Genomic DNA, 13559 nt, shown 5'->3' with positions numbered 1-13559 from the left:
CATGCACAGCCATTGGACGGGGGGGAAGGGGAAGCAGAAGCAGGGGAGGGGGCTTTGGGCATTTCCACCCCACTTAAACGCCTTAAAAGAGCTAGCCTCGTTTTGTTCCTCATCTCGCCTGTGGCTAATAAACCCCTCTATCACTTGATATCCCCCCACCTTTTTCCTGTCAGACCATCTTTTTCTTTTTGCTGTCCTGGCGAGAAAATAGAGATTGGAATAATATTTGCCGGGCCTCTTGCTAAAGGCTTAAGGGGAGTCTGCGGCGCGGGATCAGTGTCATCCTTCAGTCCTAATCCCGCGGGCTCTGTGCTCCACTGGTTGCATATGTTCTGGGTACACTCATCCTCTTGGCCTAGCAAGCTCATGGGGCGAACAAAAAAAAGAAAAAGAACAAAAATCAATGCCCTTGTTGTCCTTGTCAGGGAAGGTGGCAGGCTGCCATAGCTGGGAGGTGAGTCACCAGCGGAGGTGTCCGGCCCTTCACTAAGCTGTTTTAATTACTGTTTAGGACCCAACCGGGGGGTGGCTGTGGACATGCAGGCCAGGAAAGAGGCAAACATCTATTAATTAATAAAGACTTTAGGCATTAGAGACAGAGATACCAATGTTAGGCATTAGAGATGGAGATAGAAAATTGCAAAATATAGTGTGAGACTGTCTCTTAGAGAATGAGGTTGACTAATCATTCTACATGTAGATGACAAAATGGGTAACTTTCTGCATGCACAGTGGAATGACCCAAAGAAGAATGGTTGATTGGAGGATACTCATTTGTATGAAAGAGGGACTTCTCCACACTAGAATCTGAAACTTTTTCTTGTGGCGACATGGTATTAAACTAGACATATTGCATAGGGGTTAGTAATGTGACAACCAATACATTAAGAGAATAAGCAAGAATAAAGTGAAATAAGAACATATTTGCCTATGAAAATTTAATGAAACATAGTTTACCAATGTGGCGGCTGTACACTGATCTGGTGGGAAGTACCCATGAGTCTAAACATATTCTGTTAAACCAGCGCATGGCTCTCTGAATCCTCCTGTTCCAAAACACGCTTGCATGCATGCAGAAGCACTGAAATGAGTGGTTAGCCAGGCTACACAAAGCGAAAGCATTTGCATGTTGGGTAATACTGGATAAAGAGCCACTCATTAAATCAGGAAATGAGAAGAGTGATGCCCGCCCCTGCCGAGCGTGATTCTGCTAAATGAGACACAACCTTGTCAAAACACAACAAAACACCGGGCAATTTACATTTTTAAACACAGAATGAAATGAACGACTATTATCCTGACAAAGAACTTTCTCTCTCTCTCTCTTGCTCTCTCTCTCTCTCTCTCTTGCTCGCTCTCTCTCTCTCTCTCTCTCTGTATGTGTGTGCATGTCTGTGTGTGTGGGTGGGTAGATTTATGTATGTGTGCTTATATACATTTCAAATTTCCTTTCCCATAGAAAAACATCCACATTGAGTAGCAGTTGATTTTATATAGGTAGGAGTCCGTTTTGAACAGCCTTAAGCCTTTCTATTCAGGATGCATGGCTTTAACTGGAGCTGATGTGCAGCCATATCTGGCTGAATTGTTTTTGAAACCAAGTCAGGGGAGGACAACATTTAGCTGTCGCTTCTGGGTTATGCTCCTGAAAAATCCCATGCCAAAATATTCATGTCAAGCCAATGATGTGAACAGAATAGACATTTTCCTTGACAGGGCAGACAAAACCTGTAACCCCCCCCCCCACCACACACACACACACACACAAACACACACACGCACGCAAAGACACACACACACACACACACTGACAGTCAACTTGCATAAAAAAAACTCTCCCCCATCTAGAGGAGACAGGAAATATGAAGTTAAGTCCGAGGGCTCTCCTACACACAATCCCAAGAGACACAGCACACAGACAAAAAGCATGGTCAATAATTCATCTGTGCCATCCATTACATATTCACTATAGATCAAGCCATGGAGGCAGGTCTACTGCACTACTCTTCACAAGAACCCTCTCTAATCATGAGTTCAACACACTAGCCACACACACACACACACATACACACACACACACACACACATACACACACGCACACACACACACACACACACCCACACGCACCCACACACACACCGCACACACACACACACACACACACACACACACACACACACGCACCCACACACACACCGCACACACACACACACACACACACGCATACCCACACACACGCATACCCACACACAGCCTGAGGCCTGAGACCACTGTCTGACTCAATCGATACTCTCGCTCACTCTTTGAGACAGATGGAGCTTAAATAAGATGACGTCTCAAGTTCCACATCCAAAAACACTAGCACTGGAAGTCTGAGAGGCAACACCTCCACAGGCTGCACTTAAGAGGGATGGATGGATGGATGGATGCAGCACAACATAAGAACTCAAACTATGACACCAGAATGGACTACGATTCAATTACAACATTACTCAAAGAGATAAAAATGTCAACCCATTTGCTCAAAGCTTTGATGCTTTTCTTAAATGTCTCTTACAAAGTATACATAATATACATGTATAGCCTACATAATAACCATTCATACATGATCAAAGCTGTGTGTGTGTACTACTTGATATTTGTTTAGATTTGTGGCAACGAAGGAGCAGAGCATAAGCAGGAATATGCATTTGTTAAATTATTTACAAAACAGTCATTTGTGCGCTCACCTCCATGCTTGTTAGGTTACAGCGATGGGTGCCTGCAAACCAACCACTGCTGGAGCACTGATCAATGTCCACATCCTGCAGGTTCACATCCACCCGCACAACTCCTCTGCAGGAACAACAGAGAGAGAGAGAGAGAGAGAGAGAGAGAGAGAGAGAGAGAGAGAGAGAGAGAGAGAGAGAGAGAGAGATGCTTGACTGGTCTTGTTTGTAAAAGAAAGAATGCATAAGGAGGGTAGCATGGAAAAGGATTTAGATTGCTTTTGATTCAAATTGGCTCCTGAACAGAAGCCCTGCTTTCAAAATGAATACTTGTACAAGGGGCTACTCAGCCAATCAAATATTAGGAACTTGTAATTTTCACACGTACAATAAATGCAAGAAAGCTTAAGCATAATCAGGCCAGAAGTCATTAAAGGAGATTAGTTTAATGAGACTTGTCAAAAAAGACAAAACTCAACTTTAAAAGTAAGTCAGTCAAAGGACATACTAAAATATCTGAACACTAGGCCTACAGAAAAATGACAGCTATTAAATGACATGTCTACAATTAGCGGGAATATATGCCAAAGCCATCACTAGGTCTCCTTATGAAGTAATTGTTGCTCAGTCTCTTCACAACAATCCCGATCAAATCAAAAGAAAATCTGACCTCAGGCTGGCTCTGAAAGGGAAGTGGGAAGTGAGGGCTACTGTAACTAGTGTGTCACTTGTGTCCTGTTTCCCACCACTGACTTGACCCCAGACACAGTGGGCAATATGAGGGCATCATTAGCGTGCCATTCGATTGTCAGAAAGACCAGTGGGCTTTACGGACCAGCTCATTAGGACAGGTTGAACTGCAGTGAGACCAAAGACCAGCCTTTTCAAAGGCATGTCTTACCAGCAGAAATCCTGAAAGTCAGTGTTCACTCTGTGTGTGTGTGTGTGTGTGTGTGTGTGTGTGTGTGTGTGTGTGTGTGTGTGTGTGTGTGTGTGTGTGTGTGGTCAGGTTAAACAACCTCTTCATCCACTGGTTAGGAAGCAAGTGCTTTATTCAATTTCTTACAGCTCTGAAGGAATGTTGCAGAACAGAAGTTTCCTGAAATATTTTAATTCTCAATGACATTTGGGTCTTCCTCTTGGTGTTGTGTGAATGCTTTCTACTGATGTAAATATGTGCACTGTACTACAACTAGCTTGTGTAAATATATGGCATTCACATCACCCATCAGTATCACTCTCACCATGGTGTTCTTATCCTTTGGGTTGTTACTCTATTTAGCTTTTTCCCTCCACTGCTAAAATGTGCTATGGCTTGTGTCTCACCGGATTTCATAGTATGTTTCACTGTATTTCAAAATGAGACAATCCTTTCCATATAGTCCCCATAGCTTGAAGCTCAGCTCCATCTAAGTTTTGTGATATTAAGTGTGTGAGATAATGTGTCACATAATGTATGCTAGGGGGGCAACACAGCATATGCTCGGCATTAAGTCCTATCCAACCCCGTAGCTTTCCGACTGCAGCGCCTTTCTCTTTGATGTGACACATGGAGGGTCGGTGGCGCAGCAGACTAACAGGCATATCCAAACAAAAGGGATGAAGAGGCTTAGCGCAGAATGACAGGCACTTGGGTGGATTCTACATGACAATCTAAGGTGCTGGCTGGTATTCCAGCCATGTTTTCCATGTGCCAGCTGTGTGGGGCTCCTGTTCAAATGTTCTTGCAAGGTTGCATCAGGACAAGGAAGACTTGTAAGGGGAGTAACACATGTTCAGCACTTCCTGGCTGCTTTTCATTCACTCCTGTAAAAGGAACATGCCAACTTTTTGGGAAATTAACTTATTTGAGTAAGACAGGCCATTACATATTTATTGCACGCACTTCTTTCTTCTGCCTGACACCATTAACATAGCTTAGCATAATTAACAGGAAGTGGGTTACACCAGTAGTCCCTACTCCCTTTTAACTATAACTATAGCTATGGGCTAGCTATAGGCTGACTAGTGTGTATGTATCCTCTTATCTAGCTCTGGGGTAGACAGCAAACAAGCTAATTTCCCAAAGTTGGTGTTCTCCTTTAATCGAGAAGCATTCTAGATGAGCGGCTGATTATGATTATGCCTACAGTGTGCAAAGCAGTCATGAAGGTGAATGGAGGCTGCACTGGAGAATATGCTGGAGTCATTGTTATTGTAGGACCCAACTGGATCCTACAATAAAAAAGTCCAGTGACTGCCTCTGTTTAGACCCTCAAAGGAACCTCAGAGGCTGGCAACATGGTTATATCTCTTTAATTTTCATCCAAATCAACATCTCCCTCTGTTGCAAGCCAGAGCTGTCCAAAAGAACAGACTTGGAGCCAAATATGACAGCAGCACAGGCTCAAGCACACAACGCCTTCTGTTTCGCTCCTACCATTCACTCTCCACACTTATCCCAGGCACACACACACACACATACTTATTATGCACACCCAACAGCATAGTCTGGGGAGACTGCAAGCCTGTCAACTTTCTCCCTCTCTGGAGAGAACTGGTGCAAACACCTTAAATGGCAGGTAAACTGACCGAGGTCCCTGAGAGAGAAGGAGTGGGAGCCAAAGAACAGAGGAGGCAGATGGAAAGAGGTGAAGAGAGAGAAATCAACATTCTTCTACACATACATACTGTAGCTCTGTTCTGTGGACAACAAACTTTGTGTTCTTGAAGGCGAAAAAGCACAAGATGCCTACACACTGTTGCCTTCAATACAAGACACTATTCAAATGCATACTATCAAAAGACATTGACTGTAACGCTGGCTGCCATGGCCATGGCATACCCTATGCTGTATATTATGCCATAAATGACTGCTTTATAAATGCATCTAATTTTAGGAAATGAGTATTACTTCTGATTTGTGATACATTAAAATGCAAGTTTATTATTCACAAATGTATAATGTTTGTCCATTTACACATATGGTTAATGATTCCTCAACACCTGAGCTTGAAGCTTGTGCAACGGATTAAAAATATTCAGCAAACGATTTGCAATGGCCTATAACCACATAATGGTCTAAACACTATCCCCAGCGGTCTTTGTTATGCTAAAATTCAATTAATAAGCATCAATGAGCATTTAAGGATCAGACCATCTGCTGTAGATTACTAAATCAGACACAACTGCCGATTCACAATGGGAAAGCGGTGGCATTTATGAAACATTTCAGACGGCGGAGTCCTTTCTATCTGCTGCAGTATTTTTCCTCAGCTCCCAGCCTCAACATATACTGAGTAAATCTAATATGCAGCTGCAAGTTTCACTCAGGTTTGGGTCCTTTTATCTGGATGCTAGATGACAGCCGGTGGCCATGTCTCGTTTGTCTGAGAGATGTGAGAGTGTCATTTTAAATCAAGTCATGAGGAGCCATGGAATGAGATAGGGACTTTTTTCTCACTTTGAGCTCTACTGGCATGAGTCAACATCCAGTGTCAACCAATCAAAGGTCATCATGTCTGCGGATAGTGTCAAAGCCCCAATATGGAGCCATTACCTTAATGGCAGACTGTGAAGTGTGTGAACTTTAAAAGTCACCAGCAAGGTTCGGAGGAGGAAATCCCTCATCAGACTCTTCAGAGCCTCATCTGAAGATTAAGTCACTGCTGGCTCTATTGGCTTCTCTTTCTTTCCTCCCCACAAGTTGTGCGGCTGTGCCCAGCCTGTAAAACTAATAACGTCATATAGGGGGTGATTAGTCTTAGTGGATATCACTGAGAAGTTATAAGGCCTTGACATGAGCATGGCTTTCCTCTAGGCCTCACAGCAATTCTCACTTTTAAGTTAAACACAACTGCAACCTGACTTCACATTTTAACCTCAGTGTGATGATAAGGCACTTTGACATATTGTACCCTTTTAATGTACAATTTCAGTCATATTCAGGAAGTAATTTTCACTTAGTCCAAAAGTGATTTAATATACATTTGAATATCAATTGCTGCTTATGATCTGAGGAGATTCTCTATTATAAGTACCATATTAGACTATTTGGACAGATGGAAATGAACATGCCATTACTATTAACAGATATGCCTATATTATCTAGGCTACACCTAAATGTTAATGGAAAGTGTCTGCTCATGCATTGGTATGTAGTCATATTGGCCTGTTAAATTCATACCAGACTCATTCAAGTAAATTCCAGAGAGTGTCAGGTTTCAGGTGTGGTGTACATCTTTCATCATTTATTCATGGCCGAATTGATTTTGGAATCACACAGAGAGGGTTCTGTAAGGTGAGATGCTTGGAATTCACCACCAACTTAGGAACTGTACACACATACCTACCATATCAGAACACATGATTGAAATATCTACGGATAAGCCCACACACACACACTCAAAAGTAGATATGTTTAAAATGCAACCATATGATATAATCGTGAAGAATTACAAGATCTGATGCAGGCAACTAGGATGATACAAAATGACTTTTAAGATAACAAAGACATCAAGTAATTAACGTTGTAAAAGTGTTTTCATCCAGTGACACATCTTGGGTACTGATATCTTTGCCATCCACTTAGCTTTGATGTTTCAGTGAGGCGTATATGTACATGGAACATCAATTAAACATACAGTGGATCCTCAAAGACCTAGTGCCATTTTAGAATTTGTCCCAGCAAGAATACTTATCTTGAATAGTCAAATTGCTGTGAGTCTGTTTCTACATGTTCCTATTCATATTCACATTCAAAGGTGAAACATTTTGCTGCACCAGTTTAGGTGTTTCTACGGAGATAATTACATGCCACACATTTGGCTTTCCATCCAGTGACACTGGAATAACTGAGTTAATTCTGCCCTGCACATTGGCAAAGCAAATGGGTAAATTATATGTGTGAAGCTAATTAATTAGGATGTTTAGAACTTCAGAACACTGACCGCTTCTGACATATAAATCAATCCTGCCAAGACCACTTGCTTTCACCATATGGAAAAGATCAGGGCCGACAACACTAGTGGAATGTACATTTTACACCCATTTCGGCTTCGTATTATTCTCTTATTTTACATTTAGGTTATGTTTCATTGAACATGAAACATGAATTGAATATGTGAAAGGTACATTTATAGGAATGGCATGTACAGAGAAAGATAAAAACAACACGTGTTCAGACCTGCCATAGCGTGTCATACCTGAACTCTGGCGCGGAGTTGGCCCTCAAGCCGTAGAAACCAGCAGATAAGGTAAGGAGCCAGAAAGGAACAAAGTTTCCGTTCTCGCACTCCAGGTATGGAGCCGACCACTTGATCTGATCTTTGTCAAGAACATAGCCATCCTGAGCGGTTCTGCCATCCCTGCTCGAAACCACACGGGAAACGTGTGGCTTTTTCCGGTCCCTAAAATCATGGTACCACTCTGAATCCGGCGCTCTGTTTCTTAAGCGATGAGCGGCCGATGATGATAGGTCCTGAAGCACTATGTCCTTATTTTTTCTGGTCGCTTGGAGAAAGACTTGAGGGCCAGGTGTGGGTGACTCTGCGTGAAAAGTGACCACTGCCCGGTGGATTTTGGGGTCTCCCTCCAACATGCTCCTGACCAGTGCATGGTACCACTGAATATCGCGCCTTATCGACTGCTCCCTCGACCGGTTTGATTGTAGAAGCATGTTTAGGAAGTTGGTGGCATGCGCCATAGTATCCAAAACACTGTGGAGAGAGTAGTGCGAGGCGACCTGAGAGCCACCACGCAGACTGCTCAGCTCATACCGCCGTGAGCAGTTTACATGTTCCAGCGTTGCAGAGTCTCCCGTGTGAAGGAAAGCGGTCACCACCCTGGGCAGGTCCTCCTCAATTTTGTGAGCGACCACCGTGCGTTCAGTGACCGGCTTGTTAAACAGTGTTGGGTGGTATTGCGGGTCACGATTGTTCGGTGTGCTGTACACTGGATACCTTGTCCTGGTCTCCGAATCTTTGTCATTATCAGACCATTCCACATATCCATAATTGGAGCCGAAAGCAAATCCTATTCGTAGGAGCAGGTATATCAGAAGAATACCCATACCGTTCGCCTTCTTCACGGATAGGAATTCAGGTTTAGTTTACATCCAGTCTGTTGGGTACACCATATACATTAGCAGAACTTCGGATCTTTTTCAACTGACTCACTAATCTCTGGATAACAGTTGGTGGACATTAGTCATCCACGCGTTTCGCATGCAATTAACAGTAGTTGAACGGATCAAGTGGCTTACATGCTGCCCGCTGTCGTCTTTTAAACGCCACTGGAGTTTAGTCGCATTATTTACCACTGGCGGTCTCGTTCCTTCTTCTGCCGTTTGATACCAGATGTTACCAATCAGACGCTCCCATCAAGAAAATGCGTTGCAATTGACTAAACCACTGCCTTCACACTGTACCTTCGCAAACATTGTGATGAAATATAGCCTATCAGAACCTCAAAGAAAGCTGGAACAGAATGCTCTCGTATCCAGTTTCTTTATGGTATACGCCAGGACAGCTCACAAGTCGTAGACTTCTCTATGGATATTTTTTCTGTCAATCACGAAACTGGGTGGATGTTAGGTGGGGAGAGGACGGGGAGCTGTCCAGTGCTGAAATCGGCGCCAAGGGTGGTCGAGGAAGAAATATCAGTTATATTAGTTACGCGGTCGAAATCGAGAAAGCATATGGTCGTTATTGAATATTGATATAATTTATAGGCTACCTCCATTTCAGATTGTTCCGGTGTGCGCAAACTCCCTCTAGGAATGTGGAAATATAATTTCATTGCCGATTTGGATTTTGAATTTCATTTCAGCACGTGATTTCAGTTTTTTGTTTTGTTTTTAAAACAAAGTGAAACACTTTAAATTGTAGGCCTATGTTCGCCCGTGGGAAAGTAGCCTAATGTAGCCTCCTGTGTAATGGCTGCGGGAGCCGATCAAACCCAATCAAATCCTGCAGACTGAATTCCATTTTGCATCATTTTGTAAAGACAGTAGCCTATATCATAAACTCAAGTCAACAAGTCATACCCTCCATCTTTACCCCAATCACCCTCTGAAGAAGCAACGACTCATATGACCTTATGAATATTTCCCACATATTCATATTTGGAACTTCATCAACATTCTTTACAACCATGGCAATAACTGAAGCACTTCATGGTTGACTAAAAATTTCAGCATCCCACAAGTCTCTTTTTTCAATTTTGTGCTCACCTACTTAGACTTGCAAAGCAGCACTTTATTTAATACATGAGGATGTATTTCAATAGGATTTTCAATTTTAGATTTGTACTGTATCTATTCAGTCATAAGCATACGATGAAAAAGGAACTGTGTTTGGGATGTTTTTTCATATGGTTTTTATGCAAATACGTTTGATTTGGAGTTGGAAATGTAATCTTTGAACAGTCAGAGAGAGAGAGAGAAAGATACACAGAGAGAGAGAGAGCGAGAGAGAGAGAGATACACTCATATACACGTAGGCAGACACACAAGTACTGTAGCATAGAATTGTAAGTCACATGTCAAAGGTATATTAGGCTTTAATATTGCCTTCAAGCTGATGGGTGCTTACCCAGTTTAATCTTCATCCAACATACAGCTGTGAGGGCTACTTTCATGCTATGTCAGAAAACACAAACTGTGTTAAGGTTTACTAATTGACAGTCAGCCACCTTGACGTAACTTCTGCTGTCTCTGTGACCAACTTAATGGCTCTTCACCTGCTTGCCCCTGTGATGCACACAGTGTTAAAGGCCCTACAGAGGGGCTGGCTTGAGGACCCTCTGCATCCCAACACAACAGGTTCACCCCTTGCTTGCCCCATTGCTCTGCTGCTTTCCTTTAGCTCAGTGCGGTTCGCCCTCTTGCTCTTATTGGCCTCCCCGATGCAGTCTTCTCACAGAACAAAGAGTTCTAGAAACGATATGCTTTGAGCCTTCAAACATCTGGTTTGAGCATTGACGCAGCAGCAGCATATGGGAGCTTCAGTTGCTTCCCCGGATCAACTTCAGCCTCCCAGTCTTGTGCCATCGCAAGGAGGCCAGAGGAGATGGTCTAAGTGGCTGCTGTTGGCTTCTTCCCAGCTTTGACGAATGTGATGGTTTTTCACAGGTTGGAGATGCTTGCAGTGGCTAATCCCACTGCAGATGATGTCTGTTATGACCTTCAGGACTTAGTCATGACCCCAGTGCCAAGCACCAACGCCCCTTGCCCAGGGCGCCCTAACAGCTACTGAGGATGATGCTCTAGGGTCCCTCTGATCAGGAACTGCAGGCATTATTACGTCTTCGCCTTCCCCCTGCAGAGGAAATAGGAAAGGGCTCGGTAGAATGTCATAGACAGCTTGGATGAAGAATTTGATCCAAAGCTCGACCCCAGAGACGTCCCACTGCTGTCTCTCAACTACAGGCTTGCTGTCTCATGCCAACCATCCTGCTGGCTCATTCTTCTTCTAATGATACTTGCTCATCATCCTGGACCATATTACAGAAAATTGCACACACAAAATAGTGAATGTTGGAAAACCAACCATGCAATGTTTTAAAATACAACCACAAGTAAGCTATAAGTTTCGATAACTGCTTTTAATCATTTGACATTAGGTAGCTGCAATAAGATTTGATCAGTATTGAGTGGTACACTATATGTGATGTATTACATTATGTTACTAAACAGTTACTCCTTGTTAGTTAATACCATGTGTATTACCCCCTCCATGTGTACACTTCTTCTGGTGCTCCTCGTACAGCCTCTCTTGCCTCAGCGTCTTGCGCCATGCACATATGCGGAGTGCTGCCCTGACTAACCCAAGCAACACCTCCTGTCTTTCTACACCTCCTTTGAAATTCTTCCAGAGAAGACAGCTTCCTGCTGTGTTCAATCACATTGCCAGAAAGGTAAAGTGCCACTTCCCTCACACGGATCACATAGATCCCGTTAAAAATACAACGTGTGTTGTTATAGTGTCACGGTGTGAAAGTTGGAATGTATGATCTTATCTATGCCTTTTGTTTCCTCAAAGTGGACCAAAGATGGTGCAAAAAGACAAGAGTCAAGAGCCTACAAAACTAAAGTCAGGCTACAGTTTAGTGTAATCTGCACGCAAATTCATATTGTTATACTTTTGAGGATTTACTATTTTTTCTAATTGTTCTGCTTTGGGTTTATTTCAATACTTAATATTAAAATGTTTAGTAGAAGACCATAAAGCTGTAATAAAACATGTGGCCAATTGAACAAGAAAAGATTACCAAATGATCCCAAACCATGCACATAAATGGATTATTTTAAAAGTACAGTATGTGCTCCACAAAATGCTCCGCAGGTCTCATCATCACCACCAGTGGCATTCATGTAATACAAATGGGAGTCTTACCATGGCAGTGCTGTATGCATTTTTTTAATCAGGCAGAGCATCAACATACAGTATGCTTCTTATGCACAGGGCGCCTAGGAAGCAGCAGACAGCATGCTGGACCTCAAACCCTTTTTCTAGTGAATGTTTCATGAAAGGAAATCAACGGCTTTGAGTGTCAGTGGTAGGATATGCACCTATGTGGAGAGCAGGTGGCCCTGAACTTCTGCTTGCGGGGATCAGTCTTGCTGGAGCTGACAGCTGTGAGACTGTCGCGATGGCTGGGTGTGAACTCACAGGCATTAACTGCATGGAAGAATTATTCCCTGAAGGCTTGAGAGTGTTGACACATCCACACACTCACATCCACATTCTCCACACACATACACACACACCATGCACAAGCTCTCTCTCTCTCTCTGTCACACACACACACACACACACACACACACAGTTACACATAGCTCAATTTAGCTCTGTGTTACTCTGGATGTGGATGAAGCCAGCAGCCTATAAGAAAAATGGCATGTTCAAAATCAGATGCCACAGAGGACTTGGGAGTAAATGAGATCATTGAAATGGGCTTTGTGGAGAAATTGCACAATTTGTTTATTTTCTGCCAATGCATTGCCGTGAGGTTGAGGTAGAATAAGTCGCGATGCCTGGCTTATGACACTACACTAGTGGTCCATTTTGTATTTCAAACAAGGTGTCATGCACATTATGTGTGAACAATAATGAGTGAGATTACAGTAATCTGTTTAGTTGACAGTCAGGATATTTAAAAAATTTTTTTTAATCACACCAGAACAATATGCCCAAAACTGTACCACTAGCCAGCTTTGTTTTCAAAAGAATATGAGTCTGGCCTGTATTTGTGGCCTTTTATCTCTGTGTTTTTCTGTCTGTCCTATGTCTTTATTTGTCATATATTCCTATTTTATAGTCTCCCACCTCAGCTCAGTAAGTGTGAGAGCAGGAGTGTGTCTCTCTGGGATCCATTAATTAGTCTGGTTTAATGTCAGCGAGGCGAATGTTTAATATCTGTTCCATCATTCATTGGATGAATGTTGGATGGCAGGGAAGCCATCACTCAGTCACACAGTTTAAACAGCCTCTGATGAATGGACTGCAGCATGGTGGGATAGTACTGTTCTAAAAATAACTGACTGTGTGTGTGTGTGTGTGTGTCTCTGTATGTGTGTGTGTATGTGTGAATCTCTCTCTCTCTCTCTCTCTCTCTGTATGTGTGTGTGTGTGTGTGTGTGTGTGTGTGTGTATGTGTATGTGTGTGTGTGTGTAAGTAAGAGAGAAAGAGGAAGAGAGGGAGAGAGAGCTCCTTTTAAGCTTTTATTCTGTTCCAAAATCCAAAACAGTGATTTGGCCTCCTCAGGATCTTTTTAGTCCAGCAGGAGTACTTCACTGAAAACAACATCACAACCTCACATCACAAGGGGCCCATACCCAAACCATTTATTTTTTCAGTAACAACCATGT

At 42.9% G+C, this 13559-nt stretch overlaps 1 protein-coding gene across 2 annotated transcripts in view; it reads right to left on the bottom strand.

The window, feature by feature from the left end:
- gpr158b (G protein-coupled receptor 158b) overlaps positions 1-9205 on the bottom strand; it is a 45038-nt gene extending 35833 nt beyond the window's left edge. Inside the window, exons 1-3 of one of the 2 annotated variants that reach the window (XM_042110438.1) lie at positions 8951-9205; positions 7893-8808; positions 2731-2836 (exon numbers count right to left, since the gene is read on the bottom strand). In XM_042110438.1, the coding sequence (XP_041966372.1) occupies positions 2731-2836; positions 7893-8758 (972 nt within the window). In that variant the 5' untranslated portion in view covers positions 8759-8808; positions 8951-9205. Of the gene's footprint in view, positions 1-2730; positions 2837-7892 lie in introns of both variants that reach the window. The other variant, XM_042110430.1, reaches the window with a different exon arrangement.
- Positions 9206-13559: the final 4354 nt, after the last annotated feature.

This window comes from Alosa sapidissima, chromosome 1 (assembly GCF_018492685.1).
Source record: "Alosa sapidissima isolate fAloSap1 chromosome 1, fAloSap1.pri, whole genome shotgun sequence".
Lineage (NCBI taxonomy): Eukaryota > Metazoa > Chordata > Actinopteri > Clupeiformes > Clupeidae > Alosa > Alosa sapidissima.
The sequence above is the reverse complement of the archived record's forward strand: the minus strand, read 5'-3'. Positions and strand labels throughout refer to the sequence as shown.